Source organism: Jaculus jaculus, chromosome 8 (assembly GCF_020740685.1).
Source record: "Jaculus jaculus isolate mJacJac1 chromosome 8, mJacJac1.mat.Y.cur, whole genome shotgun sequence".
In the NCBI taxonomy this organism is placed as follows: domain Eukaryota; kingdom Metazoa; phylum Chordata; class Mammalia; order Rodentia; family Dipodidae; genus Jaculus; species Jaculus jaculus.
In genome coordinates, this window is record NC_059109.1 from 77370972 (window position 1) to 77388593 (window position 17622).

The 17622-nt window shown below is 42.7% G+C and overlaps 1 protein-coding gene across 7 annotated transcripts in view; it reads right to left on the minus strand.

Annotated features, from left to right (window-relative positions):
* Nucleotides 1-17622, minus strand: part of Glt1d1 (glycosyltransferase 1 domain containing 1) — a 173962-nt gene that overhangs the window by 136482 nt on the left and 19858 nt on the right. For all 7 annotated transcript variants that reach the window (XM_045155692.1, XM_045155691.1, XM_045155690.1 and 4 more), the window contains exon 2: nt 6079-6227. In XM_045155692.1, the coding sequence (XP_045011627.1) occupies nt 6079-6227 (149 nt within the window). The remainder of the gene's footprint in view (nt 1-6078; nt 6228-17622) is intronic.

Below are 17622 nucleotides of genomic sequence, written 5' to 3' on the forward strand. Positions count from 1 at the left end.
CGTTAGCCAGATGCACAAGGGGGTGCATGCGTCTGGAGCTTGTTTGCAGAGGCTGGAAGCCCTGCTGCGCCCATTCTCTTTCTCTCCCTCTATCTGTCTTTCTCTCTGTGTCTGTCGCTCTCAAATAAATAAATAAATAAATAACCTCCCAACTAAAAAAATCCCAGGCCCAGATGGATTCACTGCTGAATTTTACCAGACCTTTAAGGAAGAGCTAACACCACTGCTTCTTAAGCTTTTCCATGAAATAGAAAAAGAAGGAAATCTACCAAACTCCTTCTATGAAGCCAGCATCACCCTGCTACCAAAACCAAAGATAACAAAAAAAGAAAATTACATACCAATCAACCTCATGAACATAGATGCAAAAATTCTCATCAAAATATTGGCAAACAGAATACAAGAATAGATCAGAAAGATCATTCACCCTGACCAAGTAGGCTTTATCCCAGAGATGCAGGGATGGTTCAATACATGCAAATCTATAAATGTAATACATCATATAAATGAATTGAAGGACAAAAATCACAGGATCATCTCATCAGACGCAGAGAAAGCGTTTGCCAAAATACAACATCACTTCATGATAAAAGTCCTACAGAGACTGGGAATAGAAGGAACATATCTCAATAAAATAAAGGCTATTTATGACAAGCCTACAGCCAACATATTACTAAATGGGGAATATTTAGAAGCTTTTCCACTAAAATCAGGAACAAGACAAGGGTGTCCACTGTCCCCACTTTAATTTAATATAGTTCTGGAAGTCTTAGCCATAGCAATAAGGCAAGAGACAAAAAGGGATACAAATTGGCAAGGAAGAGATCAAGTTATCATTATTTGCAGATGATATGATTCTATGCATAAAGGACCCTAAAGACTCTACTAGCAAATTGTTAGAGCTGGTAAAAACCTACAGCTATGTAGCAGGATACAAAATAAATACACAGAGATCAGTAGCCTTCATATATGCTAATAAACACACAGAGGATGATATCAGAGAATCACTCCCATTCACAATTGCATCAAAATATAAAGTACCTTGGAATACACCTAACCAAGAAAGTAAACAATCTCTACTATGAGAACTTTAAAACACTCAAGCAAGAAATTGCAGAAGACACTAGGAAGTGGAAAAACATCCCTTGTTCCTGGATTGGAAGAATCAATATTGTGAAAATGGAAATCTTACCAGAAGCAATCTAACATTTAATGCAATCCCCATCACAATTCCAAAGACATTCGTCATAGAAATAGAAAAAGCAATCCAAAAATTCATTTGGAATCACCAAAAATCTCAAATATCTAAAATAATACTGAGCAACAAAAATAAGGCTGGTGGTATCACCATACCTGATTTTAACCTATACTACAGAGCCACAGTAACAAAGTCAGTGTTGTACTGGCACAAAAGCAGACATGTGCATCAGTGGAACAGAGCAGAGGACCCAGATGTAAGTCCAGATAGCTATAACCTGATATTCGATAAAAATGACAAAAATACTCATTGGAAAAAAAGACAGCCTCTTCAGCAAATGGTGTTGGGAAAACTGGATATGTATCTGTAGAAGGATTAAAATTATCTCTCCATGCACAAGAATTAAGTCCAAATGGATTAAAGACCTTAACATCAGATCGGAAACTCTAAAACTGCCACGTTAGCGAGATGCACAAGGGGGCACCTGCATCTGGAGTTCGTTTGCAGTGGCTAGAGACCTTGGCACACTAATTCTCTCTCTCTCTCTCTGACTATCTGCCTCTTTCTCTCTCTGTCACTCGCAAATAAATAAATAAGAATGAACAAAAAAAACTTTTTTTTAATGGAGGTATAAAGGGAAGAGACAGGAAGGGAGGAGGGTACTTAATAGGTTGGTATTGTATATATGTAAGTACAATGATTGAGATGGGGAGAGAATATGATGGAGAATGGAATTGCAAAGGGGAAAGTGGGGGAAAAGGTATTGCCATGGGATATTTTTATAATCATGGAAATTGTTAATAAAAATTGAGAAAAAATAAAAAAATAAATGAACAAATAAAAAATTAAACTAACTAACTAAACTGTTGTTATGTTTGGTGGTTTGATTCAGGTGTCCCCCATAATCTTAGGTATTCCGAACGCTAGTCACCACAGCAATTGGAAATTAACGCCTCCTGGAAGCAGTGTATTATTTGGGGACACACTTATGGGTTGTCATAGCCAGTTTCTCTGTGTTTGGCACACTCCTGTTGCTATGGAATACCATTTGTAAGCCAGCGGGTGATGTCCACCCTCTGCTCATGCCATCGTTTTACCCTGCCAATGTGGAGCTTCCCCTTGAGCCTGTAAGCCAAAATAAACTCCTTTCTTCCCACAAGTTGCTCTTGGTTGGGTAATTTCTACCAGCAATGTGAACCTGTCTGCAACAGAATGACATGACTGGTTTTTAAAACATACAAGCTACAGATCAAAGAGAGAGACCTATACAGCAGCATTGATCTTATTTCTTTAGGTTCAATACCCAGTCATGGGCACTGGAGCAGATGGTTAAATATGTTCTTAATCAATCACCTGCCCTATTGACTTCCTGATTAGTTATAGGCCTAAGGCATATTCTCAACAAGAAAAAAAAAAGACTTCATTAAAATGCCACAAGCCAGCATAAAAATTAGCTGTTAAGTTGTTCCTTGTATGCTTGGTGAAACTTAGGAAGGAGATCCTGGCTATATTCCATCTTACATGAGGATAGCTATAAAGTTTTATTATCAAATGCTTGAAAGATTGATTGGCATGCATGGCAAAATGTTTCTCTGAGGGCTGAAGAGATGGCTTAGCAGTTAAGCACTTGCCTGTGAAGCCTATGGACCCCAGTTCACGGCTCAATTCCCCATGACCCACATTAGCCAGATGCACAAGGGGGCACACGCATCTGGAGTTTATTTGCAGTGGCTTGAGGCCCTGGCATGCCCATTCTCTCTCTCTCTATCTGCCTCTTTCTCTCTCTCTCTCTGTCGCTCTCAAATAAATGAATAAAAATGAAAAAAAAATATTTCTCTGAGATTCCCAGGATGAAAGAACAAATATCTTGTGTTAGTCCAAACTCCACATGGCAGCTGGCTCATTTCAAAAAAAAAAAAAAGCATTCAGGGGCCGGGTGTGGTGGCATGCATATTTAATCCCAGAACTCAGGAGGCAAAGATAGAAGGATCACTATGAGTTTGAAGCCACCCTGAGACTAGATGGTGAATTCCAGATGGGCCTGGGCAAGAGCAAGACCCTACCTTGGAAAATAAAAGCATGCAGGCTGATACTGATTATTAAAGTAGTTGCATGTGGGGCTGGGGAGATGGTCCAATGATCAAAGGTGCTTGCAAGCCTGTTGACCTGAGTTTGATCTCCAGCACCCACATAAAGCTGGATGCAAATTAGCACATACACCTATAATCCCAGTGTGCCAACAAGTCTGGTGGTCCAGTTAAATTGCCTTTCCAGAAGCAAAATAACAAGAGAAACCTATCTCAAAGAGAGTAGAAGTTAGGGCGTGGTGATGCACACCTTTAATCCCAGCACTGGGAGGCAGAGGTAGGAAGATCACTGTGAGTTCAAGACCAGCTGGAGCTCCTGACTGAGTTCCAGAGCAACCCAGGATACAGGATGCTACTGAAGGAGGACAGACAAAATCTAGTTCCTTTTAGGCAGTTTCAGTTAGAGGTTGAGGGCCAGAGTGAACCAGGAGATGAGATCCCTCATGACAACTAGCACAAGAAGCGTAGAGAATTTTTGGCACAAATGAAATTCATGTCTGATCAAGACTGAAAAGGGTTCTCTGCTGTCCACAGTCTTGTCTACTACCTAGACAGATGGCCTAAAGGGGCTGGCTCAGGTGGGCTGGCGCAGGAGGGCTGGCTGCAGGATCTGCCCTCCAAATCCACAAACCAGTTGGGTCTTCCCTTTGCCTATAAAGGCTGCTGTCTTCTTCCTAGTTCTAGCTCTGCCCTACTCTGCTCAGCTCCACTGTTTTTTCTGGTTCTGCTCAGCCTCTCTTTGCTCAGCCAAGTGACACACATGAGTCTAGCTTCCCCGCATCCAGCCTGGCAGGGTGTGCAGGGAAGCATAAAACTGTTTCTTGGTCTAGGTAAACTTTTCTGTTTGCCTCTGCTTTATAGTTTGGAGTAACTTCCATGTGCATGTTTCCCTTACACTCCAGATCTGCCACACGGGTGCTCTCACTGACTCTAGTCCTGCTATCTGTGTAATTTCTTTATACTTGAGGTAACCATGAGTGAAACTCTCATTTCTCATTTCTTCCTTGGTCTCTGCTTTAATATTTTCCCTCTTATTTTTCCTTGAACCTCACCATTTGCCCACTTTACTTCCCTCCATGGGAAAGTACATGGCAGTTGCCATGTGTGTTCCTTCTAAATCCTCTACACAAACTCCTAAATTCTATCCTCCACAAGCTTGTGGCTCTACTCCAGTCTACTCCAGTCCCTGAAAACCTCATGTTTTTCTTAAATGATGAACTATGCAGTGTTTTCCACATGAGAGTATGTTTCCTAGCTCTGGGCAGATGGAAACAGGAGGATCCCTAGGGCTTGGCAGAACGCCAGTCTAGCCTACTTGGTGAGCTCCAGGTTCAGTAAGAGATTCTGTCTAAAAGACAAGATGGAGCCAAGTATAGTTGTGTACACCTTAAATCCCAGCACTCAAAAGAGACAGAAGTAGGAGGAATGCTGTGAGTTCGTGGCCAGCCTCACACTACATAATGAATTGCAGGTCAGCAAGAGCTACAATGAAACACTACGGGGGGGGGGGGGAGATGGAGAGGTGACTGAGGAAGATACTTGATATTGACCTGTGTGTCACACACACACACACACACACACACTCATGTATACATTCACACACACACAAATTTTAATAAAAGAAACAGAGTCCAACGCTGAGGAATAAATGATGCCTCATTTCCTTCCAGACAGCAGGAAGGAGCAAACAAACAGGGAAGGCTGCATCACCAGCCTTCCTGGCACAGTGCTGCTGTGGACAGGTGGACACTGATTCCCCTCCATCTCCAACAGGTTGGGTTCAAAGACAGCTGTTTTTACTCCCAACTCTCAGGAGCAAATGAAACTTTGATGTCTACATGTTTTTTTTGAAACAGGTCAAAAATGGCAAAATTGAGGAAAACAAGTTCAATTTAATGGGGTAAAAATCCTGCAACTCTACTAGAGTGTGGGAAAACAGGTCCTTGTCCATCTGCTAGTCAAACAAGAACTTCAGTAACCTTTTTGCAGACGGAAGTTTGTCAGTGACAAAATCAATATTACACAGCTCTTTGGCTTCCAGGTGTGGGCATCTCACACCATTAACTCAAGACATGCACTCAAAGATGCTGCCATATTACTTGGAACATAAAACCTTATGCTGAGAAAGGTGGATTTTTATAGTAGAATGCAGGCTGAGTCTGCTTAATGCTAAATCTGAAGGAAATATTCCAGAACTGGAAACTTTTGAGGACTGACAAATCCACATGAAAATTTCCACTCCTAATCTTATATGGCGGGTCATGGAGAAATGAAGGTTACATTACAAATATTGTTTAAAATTACCTTAGGTCACGTCTACAAGGTGGATATGAAATAACTTTCATATTTGACTTAGCCACACTCCAAATATCTCATTATGTATATGTAAATATTATGAAGTTCTTTTTTTGTTTTAATTTTTTATTTATTTGTAAGTGTGTGTGTGTGTGTGTGTGTGTGTGTGTGTGTCAGGGTCTCTTCCTACTGCAAATGAATTCCAAAGGAACTCCAGACACATGCACCACTTTACTTTGTGTCCCACTTTCTGTGGTTGCTGGGGACTTGAACCTGGACCAGAAGGCTTTGCAAGCAAGCAAGCGCCCCAAACCCTATGGAATTTACTAAAAATCCAAATATCAAAACCACTTCTGCTACAGACATTTCAGAAAAGAAAAATATAACCTGTACCATGAAACTACAAAAAAAAATTGCTTTGTTACCTGGAAAGAGCTAAGCTAACCATTGCCATGCTTAATACTGTCAACCTTGCCCTTGGAAAAGCGAGAGGGTTACCTTGCAGAAGTCTGCCTGCCCGGTAGAGATGAAGGGCCAGTGCTGCCTCCAAGTTCTCAGCCATGATGAGGCTGGCAATATCAGATGCGCGTTCAGAGTCAGAGGCATCTTTCAGAATGCACACATGTCCTGCAGCTTCTAGATGGTTCCTTTAAAAAATGCAGAGAAAGAAAAAGATTGGGGGATGTTACTATGCCACAGGCTTGTGCTTTGACTATAAGATTTCAAGTCAATTTCATGGATAACACTTGTTTGCTGAGTTGTTCTGAGAGGCAATCTGCTCTGAAAGAAGGTTCCAAGGTGACACAAGCATATACATACACCAGTTTCCAAAACCTGGGACAGCACTAGGACAAGGCCAGGTGATTGCACTAGTTTAGGCTGACACTCCCATACTTGAAAGGGACACCCAGTTATGCACAATGAAACTTGTTCTATCCAAAGCTCCTTTCCCCACCTCTTGTAGTCCACTGTTCCCTTTGTTTTCCTGTCCCTTCACAGTAGATGGGGTCTACAGATCTCTGTCATTCGTTTCTTTAAAAAAGATTTTAAAGCCAGGAGTAGTGGTGCAATCCTTTAATCCCAGCACTTGGGAGGCAGAGACAGGATCACTGTGAATTCAAGACCAGTCTGAGTCTACTGAATGAGATCCAGGTCAGCCTGGCCTAGAGTGACACCCTACCTCGAAAAAACTAAAAAACAAACAAACAAAAAAATGAGTGACTTAAAGTGGGCATGATAATGCACACTTTTTATCCCAGCACTTTGGAGGCAGAGGTAGTTTGAGGCCACCCTGGAACTACATAGTGAATTCCAGGTCAGCCTAGGATAGAAAGAGAGAGAGACTCTACCCTGAAAAAAATTTTAAATCCAGGTGTGGTGACCCACACCTTTCATCCTGGCATTAGGAGCTACAGAGTGAGTTTCAGGTTAGCCTGAGCTAGAGTGAGACCCTGCCTCATACCAAAGCAAAACAAATTAACCCAGCATAAATTACTTTGTGGCTAAGCATGATGGTCCACACCTGTAATCACAGTTACCTCGAGACTGGTATGTTGGTTCACACATGGAATCCCAGCACTTGGGAGATAGAGATAGGGCTGGGGATATCCTCAGTTGGTAGAATGCTGGCCTAGTATGTTCAAAATCCTGGGTTTGATCCCTAAGACTCCATAAACAAGGTGTGATGGTGCATGCCTGCAATCCCTGCACTCCAAAGAAGAGGCAAGAGGATTAGGAAATTCAAGATCATCCTTGGCTATAAAGTGAGTTTAAAGCCAACCTGGGCTATATGAGACCCTATCTCAAAAAAAAAGGGGGAGGGAGGGCTGGAGAGATGGCTCAGCAGTTAAGGTGCTGCCAGCACCCACATATAGCCAGATGCACAAAGTGAGATCCTGGAGCACCCATTCTCATTCTCATTCTCATTCTCTCCCCCACCCCTTGCAAATAAATAAAATATTAAAAATAAAATAAAAACAGGCTGGGAAATGTAGCTCAGTAGTTGAGTGCTTGCTTAGTACACACATGCTTCAATATTTGTACTAAATAAATAATACAGACTTTCTTGCCACATATCCTTTTTCCTGTTGGAGACATTACACCAATACATGCACTAGTATATTCTATCACGGTGCCGTATCGGCAGGTGAGGGGATGAGAGTGTGGGGCGGCCTGTGCATCCAGGCGGGTGAGGGGATCACAGGCAGGGCCTGTGTGGTCCTAGCAGGTGAGGGCATCAGTGTGTGGGGTCTGGGCAGCCAATTGGTGCCAACTCTGCCAACCCAAGCTCTGCTTTGGTTCCTGGCACCTGGTGCCCCATACCCTGCTCCCCAACCCTACACCCCCCACAAAAAAACACAGCTGGCATCTACCTACCAGTACTCACTTGATACTTCTGTCCCAGAGGGGAAGCACAGGAATATCTGGCATCCACCCACCAGGGGGTAGTGATGAGTCCTCTACAGGCTGCTCAGCAGGGTACAGTAGGTGAGCAGGAACAAGTGCTGAGGCCCCTCAGGCAAGGCACAACTGTGGTTGTGGACTGAAGAGATTCCAGAAGCACAACCACACCTGTCCTATCAGCCACCAGCCCAGGGCTGCAACCAAATATACAACTTCTACAATGTGCATATCTGAGGACACAAGGCCATAACACCCCAATCTGGGTCAAACCCAAAATATAATAGCCCTCTGGTCATGGTACCCCTGCTGCTGGCTTGATGCTGCCTGGACATAGTCTGCATGCTGCTGAAGCAGGCCTCTTACTGGGCCTTCCTGATTTAACAGATTCCCTGATCCCCTGCACTGGAGGAGGCCTGCACAGAGTGAGCTCTCCTTTCCTTCCCTCCTCGCAGGTCCCTAGTCACTGTAACCCTGCTGCTTGCTAGGGGCGCCTTGACCCTGAGCGTGTGCTGCTGAAGCAGGCCCCTTGCTCCCCATTCCTGGCTGAATGGCCCTTGAGTATAATCCCTGATCTAGGGCTCCAGAGGGTGCCCACTCAGAGAGAGAAGGGCAGAGCTCCCAGCTCCTTTCCCACTTCACAGTTCCCTGGTCCCAATATCCTTGCTGATGGCTTGGGGCGACCTGGTCCTTAACTGTATGCTGCAGAAGTAGGACTTTTGCTCTGGCTTAATGGTTAACCAGCCCCTAGAGCCCCAAATCACTGTTCCCCTGAGCTAGAGGATACACTGGCCACTGTAGGAACTTCCCTCTTGTCCCTGGCTCCCCATCATCCTGGCTCCTGGTTCCCCAACATCCCTAACCATCATGGAAATGAAAACTGAAACAACTAAGATATTCCACCTTATCCCAGAAAGAATGGCAATCATAAAAAAAAAAAAACAATAAATGTTGGTATGTGGGGAAAGAGGAACCCTTATTCACTTTCCGTGGGAATGCAAACTTGAACACCCATTATGGAAATCAATATGGAGATTCCTGGAAAAGATGAATACTGAACTACCAACAAACCCATTTATTCGTTTACTGGGCATTTACCCTAAACTATTGTACCCAGGGAAAATACCCCTCATAATAGAAGGTGAAAGGAAAATATTCCATGATAAAAGCCATCTGAATGATTATCTGAACACAAAGCCAAGCCTACAGAAAATACTCCACAAGAGAAAGATCACAATAACCAAAACTAAAGCAGGCTCAAAGCATACAAAGCCCAAGAAAGCACCGAACCCCATAAAAGCCCCAATGTGACAGGGGTTTAATCATACCTCACAGTTATAATCTTAAATATCAGTGGTCTTAACTCACCCATCAAAAGACACAAGTTAGCAAACAAAAAAAATGGATATGCCAGGAGTAGTGACACATGCCTTTAAATCTAGCAGTCAGAAGGCAGAGGTAGGAGGATTGCCATAAGTTTGAGACCACCATCAGACTGCATAGTGGATTCTAGGTCATCCTGGGCTAGAGTGAGATCCTACTTCAAAAAATAAAAATTAAAAACAAAAACAGGATCATCCTATCTGCTGTCTGCATGAAACCCACCCCACCACTAAAGGCAAACACCTCCTCAGGTTGAAAGGATGGAAAATTACTTTCCAAGCAAATGTAAATAAGAAACAAGGTACAGCTATATTAATATCTGATAAAATAAGACTTCAAACCAAAATTAATGAAAAGGACAAAGGAACAATCCAACAAGAGAACATCATAATCATAAATCTATATACACCAAACACAGGTGTACCACAGTTCAAAAAACAACATGTTTGACAACAAATAAGAAATAAACCCCAATACCATCATAGTAGCAGACTTCAATACCCCAACTATCATCAGTAGATCATCTGAGCAGAAAATCAAGAGTGAAACAATAGACCTCAACAACACCATAGATCAACTAGACCTAACAGACATCTACAGAACATTCCACCCCAATTCCACAGAATACACATTCTTCTCAGAAGCCCATGGAATTTTCTCCAAAATTGAGCATATATTAGGGCATAAAGCATGCCTCCACAAATTCAAGAAAACTGACATAACATTCTGCATCATAATGGACATGGTGACTTAAAACCAGAAAGTAACAAGACACAACAGAAATTTCACCTGCTTCTGCAGACTGAACAACAGACTTTTTAAATAATGAATGTGTTGTGAAAGAAATCTAAAAGGAAACTGTAAAACTTCTAGAATTGAATGATAATGAAAATATATCATATCAAAACTTACAGAACACAAGGAAGGCAGTCCTAAGGGAAAAACTCCCAGATAGCACTAAATGCTTTCATAAAAAAGGGAGATCTCAAATTAATAAACTACCATCCATTAAAGGCATTGGGAAAAATAAGAACAATTCTATCATAAGAGCTCCAGATGGAAGGAAATTACATCAGAGCAGAAATTAATGAATTGGAAACTAATAAAATACTTTTAAAAATTGATGAGGACTAGAGAGATGGCATAGTGGTTAAGGTGTTTGCCTGTGAAGCCAAAGGTTCAATTCCCCAGGACCCTTGTCAGCCAGCTGTACAAGATGGCACATGCATGTGTAGTTCATTTACAGTGACTGAAGGCCTTGAAGCGCTCCCCCCCCCCTCTCTCTCTCTCTCTCTCTCTCTCTCTCTCTCTCCTATTTTCTATCTCTCTCTTAAATAAATAAAATAAAATATTGGGAAAAAAAGAAAATCGATGAAACAAAGAGCTGGTTCATTGAAAAAAAACAAACAAAATTGATAAACCCTTGGCCTAGAACTTGAGAGGCAAAGGTAGAAGGATCACTGTGAGGTTGAGGCCAACATGAGACCATGTAGTGATTTCCAGGTCAGTCTTGGCTAGAACAAGACCCTACCTCAAAAAATGAAAAACTAGCCAGGTGTGATGGTACACGCCTTTAATCCCAGCATTTGGGATGCAGAGGTAGGAGGATCTCCGTGAATTCGAGGCCACCCTGAGAATACATGGTGAATTCCAGATCAGCCTAGGCTAGAGTGGTACCCTGCCTAGAAAATTTTCAGGTAAGATGGGGGCATAGGAGCCAGGCCAAATCAGCCTAGGAAGGGATTTAAGCAAAACCACAGCAAAATACACTCTTTGTCTAAAAAGTGGAGGAGTATAGATTATTCTTACATACAGTGGAGAAGCAGGAGAGACTGAGACCACCAGAAAGAAGGAAAATGGCCAGAATCCCACTGAGATGCTTGTGGCCTGCCAAGCCACACCATCTGTGCATCCTATCAGAACAGCCCCACCAGGCGCCCCAAGTAGCAGCAGCAGCAGAGACAAACAAGGGGATTTTCCAGCCTCATCACCTTCCTTGCAAATTCAGAAAATCTGAAGGAAAGACAGCTGAAATCAACTAAGGAGCTACTGAAAGGGATACAGGCAGGACTGTGTGAGCAACTCCAGGATTTCTGCACTCTCCCATCCCCCAACCATCAGAACCATGAACCTCCAGCATTCAGCCCCCCTGGTGGCAGTGCATCCAGCACAGCTGATCAGAACATCAGGTCCACAGCACAACACACAGGGATCAAGGTAGGTGCTCAGCATTGGTGAGATTGGAAGCCACCTCAAAAGGTAACAAGGCTGACTGACAAAAAAAAAAAAAAAAAAATAGGTACATAAGCCTGCATTGGAATAACTAATCTCTCTTTCCATGTTAGGGCAGGTTATGGGTTGCATATTCTTGGTTGGCTTTATCATTTTCAAATAAGCTGTTTTGGGGAGTTAAAAATTTTGCCTTTGATGCTTTCAGGTTTATAGAGTCTTTGTCTTTTGCTTCTGTCATTATTGGCGGCAGGGTAGGATTCAGCTCCAGGCCGACCTGGAACCCAATTCAGAACAGAAATCTCTACCTCCCAGCTGACAAGGTTAAGGGTGTAGAGCAACTCACACTCTAAAGGATTTTGGCTTTATAAGACTATATGTTTGTTCTAATCCCCACCATTGCATACTATGTGCTGCTTTGTATTGAATGTGTATATTGCTCAGCTGAAATATAGAATTTTCCAGTAAATTTTTCCACCAAGTCCACGAGAATACTTACTTAGCATGCAAACTCAACACCAAGGATTACTTCTGGGATTGGATTAGGGTACAAGAGCTACACTTGGCACCTTAAACTCATATCATGAAAGTATATAAAGGTGGGTCACCACATCTAAGAACATTGCAGATAAGTAGAAAACCCAAGCATCAAATCAATTCAAGATGCAAAAGTTGCTACATTATAATACAAGAAACACAAGGAATCAAGGCAATACACCAAAAAATACAAATCCATCAGAAATGATCACCAATGAGACTGTTTTAGATGAAATGCCAGACAAAGATATCAAAGAAATCAAAAAAAAAAAATTTAAAGAAGAAAACAAACTCCTGAAACAGAACACAGGAAATCAGTTTAATGAAATAAAGAGGTCATTACAAGACATGAGTAAGGAAACAAAAATAATGAAGAAAAGCCAGGCTGAAATTCTAATGCTGAAGAACACAGTCAGTCGAATAAAAATCTGTGGAAAAAAGATAGCCTCTTCAACAAGTTGTGCTGGGGAAACTGGATATCTCTATGTAAAAGGATGAAAATAGATCCTTGTCTTTTTCCATTGCACAAGAATCAAATCCAAGTGGACAAAGGGGAACCCTTATACACCGTTGGTGGAAATGTTGTCTGGTACAGCCATTGTGAAAATCAGTGTGGAGGTTCTTTAGACAGCTAAAAATAGATTTACCATATGATCCAGCTAGAGCACTCCTAGGCATATATCCCAATGACTTTTCTGACTACCTTAGCAATACTTGCACAACCATGTTTATTGCTGTTCTATTCACAGTAGCTAGGAAATGGAACCAGCCTAGATGCCCCTCAAGAGGTGAATGGATAATAAAGATATGGTACACCATGGGGTTCTATTCAGCAGTAAAGAAAAATGAAATTATGAAATTTGCAGGAAAATGCATGGATCTGGAAAGGATTATACTAAGTGAGGTAACCCAGGCCCAAAAAGCCAAAGATTGCATGTTCTCTCTCATATGTGGATCCCAACTATAAATGTTTAGACTTGTGTGTGAGCAGGAACCAAAAATCAGCAGCAGAAGACAGTAAGCTAGAAAAAAGCTATAAGGGAGGAATGAGAGGGAAGGACTTTAGGGAATGATAATATGTATCCATAAGTAGAAGAACAGATTTCAAGGAGTGGAATAGCCTACCAAGGAATTGCATGATCCCTACAATGAAAACTGTAAAATATGCAAGAGAGACATTGCAGAGGATACTAGGAAATGGAAAGACATCCAATTTTCTTGGATTGGAAGAACCAATATTGTGAAAATGTCCACCTTACCAAAAGCAATCTACATATTTAAAGCAATTTACATCAATTCATTTGGAAGCACAAACACCTCAAACAGCCAAAATAATTTTGAGCAACAAAAATAAGGCTGGTGGTATTACCACATCTGATTTTAACCTATACTTCAGAGCCATAATAATAAAAACAACATGGTGCTGGAACACAAACAGACACATAGATAAGTGGGACAAAATAGAGGAAACAGATGTTAATCCAGACAGCTACTGACTATCAACAACAACAACAAAAAAAAAAAAAAAAAGCAAAAATACTCATTGGAGAAAAGACAACATCTTCAACAAATGGTGCTTGGAAAACTGGATATGTACATATAGAAGAATGAAAACAGATCCATATTTCTCTCCATGCACAAGAATGAAGTCCAAGTGGATCAAACACACTAATATTGGACCTAAAACTGAATATGCTGTAGGAAAAAGTAGGGAAACCCTTCAACATATTTGCATAGGCAATGACTTTCTGAATATAATTCCAGATATTCAGGAAATAAAACCACTAATCAACCACTGAGACCTATGAAGAGCAAAGAGGCAAACTACAGGATGGAAGAAAATCTATACATCTGACAGAGGATTAATATCCAGGATATACAAAGAATTCAAAAATCAAATAAGAAATCAAAAACCCAATTACAATGGGAAATAAAACAAAATAGAGAATTCTCAGAAGAAACATAGATGGTGTATAAATATCTGAAAAAATGTTCTGCATCCTTAGCCATCAGGCAATGCAAATTAAAACTACCTTGAAATTCCATCTCACTGCCATCAGAATGGCTATTATCAAGAAAACAAATGACAATAAATCATGGCATGGATGCAGAAAAAGAGGAATCTTCTATACTATTAGTGACAATGTGAACTAGTATAACCATTGTACTAGCTGTGGAGGTTCCTAGACAGCTAAAAGTAGATTTACCATATTAGCCAGCTATACCACTCCTTGGCATTTATCCTAAGGACACTACTCACTACCTTAGAGATATTTGCTCAACCACATTTGAAGACATAAGCTGTTACTAGAAAAATTTCAGTGCCAGGGATGGGATAGCTTTCAGTGAGTTGTTAGCCAGGGAGGTCCCTGTTGTCCTGAAGAAACATTACAAGCTATTTCCAAGACTCTTGGTTTCCCACCAGAAATAGATGGTAAGATTCTATTGCTGAAGATGCCACATGCTTGGGCTGCAAGGTCACTGAGAAATCAAGCTGGAGCTGAGCTGAAAACCTCCCTGTCGACCAGCTGACAGAAAGCTGGAAAAATGCTCTGCTGCATACAGCCCTATGGGAGGGAAAAGTCATGAACACTGAAAACAGTACACTCAGCCAACCTTGAGTTGGGCCAGCCTGACCAAATGACTGAACAGACACAATAATGGCATGTCTCTTGTGGGGGAAACTGACTGCTCTCTAATTGGACTAGAGGCCCACACGAGGGGAGGGAATACATACCTGACAATAAAAATGGAATCAAAAGCCTATGGTGGGCTGGAGAGATGGCTTAGCGGTTAAGCGCTTGCCTGTGAAGCCTAAGAACCCCGGTTCAAGGCTCGGTTCCCCAGGTCCCACGTTAGCCAGATGCACAAGGGGGCGCACACGTCTGGAGTTCGTTTGCAGAGGCTGGAAGCCCTGGCACGCCCATTCTCTCTCTCTCCCTCTATCTGTCTTTCTCTCTGTGTCTGTCACTCTCAAATAAATAAATAAAACATTAAAAAAAATTTTAAAAAAATAAATAAAAAAAAATAAAAGCCTATGGTGAGGTATACCGTAAGCCATAGGAGGATAATATCTGCTCTTGTAAGGCTAAATGCATACATTATGCTCACCAGACTGCCCTGTAAGCACTTTTCTTAACATTCATACCTATATATTAATGCTATTCTCACTTTTGGTAGAGAAACATCTCTTTTCAGATGTTGGTGACCTTTGGGATGCCTCAAAAGGCACAATAATGTTGTCAAGATGTGACAGAGGTGTATTCAGCACTGAAACATCTCTATCATGCCTTCCTAGGCTCAGGGTCCATTGCATAAGAGTTGGCAGAAAGAATGTAATAGTCAAAGGATAGGTAGGACTGATTACAATGAAATCGTTCAGATAGAAATTGGCCTCAATATCCATGACCTCACAGTGTCTAAAAATATGTTCACAAGACCTTCATAATAAGAGAAAAAAATGACGACATCAAAAAAAACGAGAAAGAGAACAATTTAGAGGAGAAGGGGATATATTGGAGGGTGGATTTGTAAAAGGAAAAGTGGGGAAAGAAGTAAATTACCATGGTTAATTGTCTATAATTATGGAAGTTGTTATTAAAAAAATGTTGGGAGCTTGAGAGATGGCTTAGCAGTTGTTGCAGTCACATTACCCAACCAAGAGCAGCTTCTGGGAAAAAGAGATTTATTTTGGCATACAGGCTCAAGGCGAAGCTCTACAATGGCAAGGGAAAACAATGGCATGAGCAGAGGGTGGACATCACCCCCTGGCCAACATAAGGTGGACAATAGCAACAGGAGAGTGTGCCAAACACTGGCATGGGGTAACTGGCTCTAACACCCATAACCCCCAACAATACACTCCCTCCAGGAGGCATTAATTCCCAAATATCCCATCAGCTAGGAACCTAGCATTCAGAACACAGAAGTTTATGAGGGACATCTGAATCAAACTATCACATTGGTTAAGCGCTTCCATGTGAAGCTAAGGACCCTGGTTCCATGCTGGATTCCCCAGGACCCACGTTACCCAGATGCACAAGGGGGCGCACTCGTCTGGAGTCCATTTGCAGTGGCTTGAGGCCCTGGCCCGCGCGCATTCTGTTTCTCTCTCCCCCTCCTCCTCCCCCCGTCACTCTCAAATAAATAAATAAAAATAAACTGGAGAAATGGCTTAGCAGTTAAGGCATTTTCCTGCACAGCCAAAAGATCCCAGTTCGATTCTTCAAGACCCACATAAGCCAGATGCACAAGGGGGCACATACATCTGGAGTTCCTTTGCAGTGGCTGCAGGCCCTGGTGTGCCCATTCTCTGTTTCTCTCTCTGTTCCCCCCCCTTCTCTCTCTCTCTCTCTCTCATCTTTTTTTTCCTCTCGCTCAAATAAATAAATAAATAAAATATATTTTTTTTTAAAGTAGTTTAATGACTTCCAGTCAAGATGGCATCTGCCTAACATCACCACACCTCTCCAGGAAGGAATGGCAAGGCAATAAGGGCTCACTGAGTATTTTAGGGAAGAGCAATCTCTAATAGATCACCAGTGGGAGGGCACAAAGGGGGGAAAGGATAGGAAATCGGCTGATTCCCCCACTGTCGAGTAGCCCACCAGCCCCCGAGTCCCCCGCCAAGCAGCGGCCCTAGCAAGAGTCCCAGCCTCAGGGTACTCCCACGCTTACTACAGGAAAGGGGACCCAGGCCAGCATAGCTCCACTTGCTTCACTGTGCAGGGACTATCGCCTTGCTAACCCTGCCCACATGTGACCTCAGGCCAGCTCCGCCTGCTGGCCCACGTGAGCTCAGACTCCATCTGTCCATCTTCCCGCCACACGCACGTGCCCAAACTAATACCCATGCCGCCCATCTGCCTGTGCAAGCTCAGCCCGCTCCACCCATCTGTAAGCTTGCCACTCCAGCCGCAAGCTCAGACCCATTCCACCTGCCAACGTACAAGCTCAGCCTCATTCTGCCTGTCAGCTTACACTAGCTGGTCTGACCGTTGCACACACAAGCTCAAGCTGCGCTGGTTGCCCACCCATCTGCACTCCAGGTATTAACTCAAGCCCCACAAACCACCAGGCCACACATGAGCTCAAGCCGGTTCCACCTCCCCACATGTGAGCTCAGGCCCGATCTGCCTCTCTACTACACAAGATCAGAGCAGCTCCACTTGTCCACCCATGCGAGATCAGGCCCAATCCCCACCATCTGCCCAGTCAGGCTTATCTGCCCACACATGCATGAGCTCAGAACTGCTCTGCCTGCCCACACATGTCTGAGCTAGGACCACTCTGCCCTTCTGCTTGCATGTGTGCATGTGTGCCAGCTCAGGCCCACTCCCCCAAGAGGCATCACTTCCCCTGTTCATTGAGACCACAGTCCTTCTCTCTCTCCCCATACACTGTGATGGGCAGACCACAGCTCAAAAGAAATAACATGAAAAATCAAATGAAAGTAAATGCAGTAAGATCACCCACTCCTACAATGAGTGTCTC